The sequence below is a fragment of the Anoplophora glabripennis genome, unplaced genomic scaffold, assembly GCF_000390285.2.
Source record: "Anoplophora glabripennis isolate ALB-LARVAE unplaced genomic scaffold, Agla_2.0 scaffold5443, whole genome shotgun sequence".
In the NCBI taxonomy this organism is placed as follows: domain Eukaryota; kingdom Metazoa; phylum Arthropoda; class Insecta; order Coleoptera; family Cerambycidae; genus Anoplophora; species Anoplophora glabripennis.
Genome location: NW_019421516.1, coordinates 1 through 4,863, shown reverse-complemented (window position 1 = coordinate 4,863; position 4,863 = coordinate 1). Strand labels below are relative to the sequence as shown.

Below are 4,863 nucleotides of genomic sequence, written 5' to 3'. Positions count from 1 at the left end.
TTTTTTGTTTTTTTTCTGACGAGAAAACTTGCAACGTCATTGTTACACTAGGAGCTATAAAAAAACTTGGTAGTTATTTTAAATGGGTTTTATGAAGGAAACTTCACATAAACATTTGGCCTAAAATGCTTAGTTTTGAACGTTTGATGTTCAAAGTTGCGCTGAAGATGAATTTCTTCTAATATGTTTGAATGTTTAAAGATACATAAATAAAATTTTACACATGTACTAAATTACCTGCTTTACAATTTACAATTAGAGTTAATAACCAAATATCATCAAAGGTGGGTTAAAAAGGAGGGACTGTGAGAGTTTTCTTCAAAATTTAATAACAAAATTTAAAATTTCAAAATTTTTTATACAAAAATTGGTCGTAAGGTCGGTCATCTCATTGAAATGCCTTGTTTTTTTTTTTGAGTAATATCATTTTGTTCACTGTTCATGATATATTCGTTGAAATTACTTTCAGATAATAATATAATGATGTAATAATAATAATAATAAATACTTAGTTAAAGTTTGTACAGAACGAAAATAATTAAATTAAAAACAAATTTTATATTTTAACAGCGAAATAAGTGTTATGGATCAAAACATTGACACAAAATTATCAAAATTGTTGGAATTGACCTTCACCAACCATTACGCATTGCGCATCGTACTATAAAGGGCAATTATGATATTTATAAAATCATTCTAATTTCTGATCGATCGCTGGTGTGTAAGTACATATATCAATAAATTGATGTGTCCCCATAAGAAAAAATTTAACCCATTTAAATCGGGAGATCTAGGAGGCCATTACCGTGGTCCACCTCCACTTATTTATCAAAATAAACCTGATTTAAATATTCCCCAGCTGACCTCTTATTAACGGAAGAAAACCCACGAGCGAAATAGGCAGCTCAATTTCTAAAATAAAATACGATGGAAACGTCAATCTAGTGTACCAGGAAGAAGGAATGATCCTATGAGATGATCGCCTGCGAGATCCATACATACATTTAGTGAAAACTGGTACTGTTTTTCAGTAATAACATTAGGATTCTGCTCAATCCATAAATGATTATTGTGGGTACTTTAAACTGAATTTCTAAAAAAACTTACCCCTTCAGTAAACAAAATTTGTTTATCAAAATTTGCATTTTCAGCAAGTTTTTGATTGATTTATTTATTTGATTGAAATACTGGTGTTTCTAATGAGAATTTTCTTCATAAATACGTCTGCATCGCATTGGCAAGGCAATAAACAAATTGCATATCAGCTATTTCAACATTTGTAACCATTATACTTTTTAAATTAATCTCAGTCACTCAACTTAAAGTATTGTGATAAATAAACATAAAACTGCAATACTAAATCAATATTGATATCAAATTATATTTCAAGTAAGACAAAAAAAAATACACAATCATAACGTTAGCACATATCCTACTAGTTTACTAGTTTTTTTTACTTAAAAACTATTTATTTCGGGGTCATAAAACTAAAATCTATTTTTGTGTAAAAAAACTTTGACATTTCAAATTTTTCCAATCAGGTTTAAAAGGTAAGACACAAAGAGTTTAGTAGATGTGCAAATCATTTATGTGTCTTTAAACGTTTCGAAGATATTAAAAGAAAACCATCTTCAGAGAAGCCTTTCAAGCACTTGAACTTTAAATTTTTCAAAAAAATCAATGTCTAATAAATATTAGTATTATTTATATTTAATTCATGTTACAGCAAGATGGAGGTTCACCCTTGTCGTGTCCCAGTTCCACTGGACAATACAGTGTAGCGGGCTTAGTGATTTGGGGAAAAAATTGTGGGCAGACTGGAGTGTATGGTGTCTATGTTAACGTTCCTTACTACTACACCTGGATACAGAGTATATTATCACAATCTGTTGTAACAACTGCATGAAAATAATATAAGAATTGTAAGAAGACTGACAAATTCGACTTAGCCTATGAAAAGTCATATACAATCACGAGAACACATACAGTTTTTACAGATTCTAATTAAAAAATAACATGGTGCAATATATCTTTCTCTAGTAGTATTTTATTTCCATGCAAAAGCCCGATAGCTTCACATCAAATAATTATATATAATAATATTTTAATTTAAAAAATATATAAATCCTCGAACCAAGCAAGTTTTTTATTTTACTTAATGACATTACTTTTGTCACCCTTTCCAAATATACTGAGAANTGACATTTCAAATTTTTTCCAATCAGGTTTAAAAGGTAAGACACAAAGAGTTTAGTAGATGTGCAAATCATTTATGTGTCTTTAAACGTTTCGAAGATATTAAAAGAAAACCATCTTCAGAGAAGCCTTTCAAGCACTTGAACTTTAAATTTTTCAAAAAAATCAATGTCTAATAAATATTAGTATTATTTATATTTAATTCATGTTACAGCAAGATGGAGGTTCACCCTTGTCGTGTCCCAGTTCCACTGGACAATACAGTGTAGCGGGCTTAGTGATTTGGGGAAAAAATTGTGGGCAGACTGGAGTGTATGGTGTCTATGTTAACGTTCCTTACTACTACACCTGGATACAGAGTATATTATCACAATCTGTTGTAACAACTGCATGAAAATAATATAAGAATTGTAAGAAGACTGACAAATTCGACTTAGCCTATGAAAAGTCATATACAATCACGAGAACACATACAGTTTTTACAGATTCTAATTAAAAAATAACATGGTGCAATATATCTTTCTCTAGTAGTATTTTATTTCCATGCAAAAGCCCGATAGCTTCACATCAAATAATTATATATAATAATATTTTAATTTAAAAAATATATAAATCCTCGAACCAAGCAAGTTTTTTATTTTACTTAATGACATTACTTTTGTCACCCTTTCCAAATATACTGAGAAGTAGCATGCATTTTAGACAACATAGCTTAGATAGTTTCCTGTGACAGAAGTTCTGTTTGTCCAAATAAATTAATTAAACTTCAGTTCATATATTCCCACCAAACACGCACAATTACCTAATTTGTAATATCACCGGGGAACGAAAGTCATGCCCAATTTAAAACAATGGGCTTTTGATATAATTTCGGAAATTATTTTGTTCAGCTTAAGGCAACTTTGTAATCCATCGCAGGGGCGTCAGAACATAAATAATGAAGTCATTCAAAAGTTGACATAATGCTGGTAATTAAGTGACATACGAACTAATGAGGGCGGTATCATTTGTGTCTAATCTAAAAAAAAGAACACACTTCCGTCCTGTTTGCCTTCAGGGAAAAACAGTAAATTCATAATTTTGTCGTTTTATTTCTTTGGAAGAGAGACAATTAATTTTGGTAACAGTATTATGAGTAAATGTAAAAGTCACTTCTCACTACGTTCAGCAACAATTTTTATTCAAAATATATCGGGTCTTTTATATAAAAGTTTATTAAAACTAAGGAGACGTTCAGGGACACTTAATACGATGGCTCGACGGTAATAATTTTCTTAATAGCTTAGACATGCACCTGCTTTTCGCTTCACACATAATTTGCGTCCTTAACTGTCAATTAGACCATTTTCCGCTAGAAGTGTCAGCTGCGTTGGTGGTATGTCCAAAAAAATATTAGAGACCAGTTGAAAAGGAATGAGTTGCTTATATTTTATTTTATTTATACACTGTTCTACAGGTTTACCCAAATACAGAACAGAAGTGTGCAGAATAGAAATAGAATAGCATGCTATGTTGAAAAAAAACAATAATGAGACACAAACAGCCAGTCTAACAGAAACTAATAATAAATTTAATATTTAAAATATGATTTATGATCAGTGCAATACTTATTATGAATTCTACACATAAAATGTAAAGGAGAATTCTCTAGATTAATTGTTCGTGGTTGGCATGAATTTTCCTGTACAAATACATTGTTTGGCCCAACCTCAGCCCAGCCAGCCTTGCGCTCTCAGCCGCTGTTAGACATTCGCTGTGTTAACACTGTTAATATTTTATTAAATATATTGTTTTTAGGTATTTGTGCAATCATGGGCCAGTGTATCGTTGACTATTGTAATATTAGATCTGATCACAATAGTGCTGAAATTTCAATCTTTAGATAAGTATGTAATAACATAAAAATATTTTATGCAATTTCGACGCCTTCGCGCAGCATTCTCCATCTCACATGCACTTATTTCCAGTGTTGGCTACAGGTTTTTTAGTGCCACGTTATCAACTGATGTAAATATACAGACTCATATTATCAACCAGCTATTTACAATTAGTTTTTTGTCACAATTGGTGTTCATTTTCATGATGGCTATTAAAAATAATTGTAAATATTGAACCTTTTTTTGTCATAAGTGTAAAAATATTGCTTAATCCGGAGCTGTTCAAAGTATGCGCGGTCAGATTACCTCGCACACTCCACTTCCCCGCAATTTGACTACATCGGTTCCCATGCTTTGCGATAGGAAACATACACTCTACGTGGTCTGTGGTTTAGCCATTGCAGAAGGACAATACAAACTACTGTGCACAATTTTATGAAGAACATCTGACAAAAATTTTCACGTTTTTCAATGAGTGACGAAATATAATGTCAAGAAGACTACACGCCATGGGTGAATAAACACCATGACTTTTAAAATACAGTAGTTTCAAATATCTTCCTTGAATATTTTCTAGGATTTTATATAAATGTCATAATTGGGACAGCGAGCAAGTGATGCATATTCAAGTTTGCTTCTATCAAAGGCATAGTAACGGGACTTTTCATAGTAATGAAATTATATTAATAAAATTGCGTCTCTTTCGTAGAATGAAATCCAGTGTTCTAAGTGGCTCACTGACAGTAATTGCGACATACGAGAAAAAATTAGTCTTTATTTTATATTATTT

The 4,863-nt window shown here is 31.1% G+C and overlaps 1 protein-coding gene across 1 annotated transcript; it reads left to right on the top strand.

Moving 5' to 3' along the window:
- Positions 1-1,726: 1,726 nt before the first annotated feature.
- Positions 1,727-2,590, top strand: LOC111692950 (transmembrane protease serine 11A-like; the record flags this gene model as incomplete). Its single annotated transcript, XM_023457084.1, has 2 exons — positions 1,727-1,891; positions 2,411-2,590. Coding segments are annotated over 2 exons (345 nt in total), but the record flags the coding sequence as incomplete, so codon positions are not given.
- Positions 2,591-4,863: the final 2,273 nt, after the last annotated feature.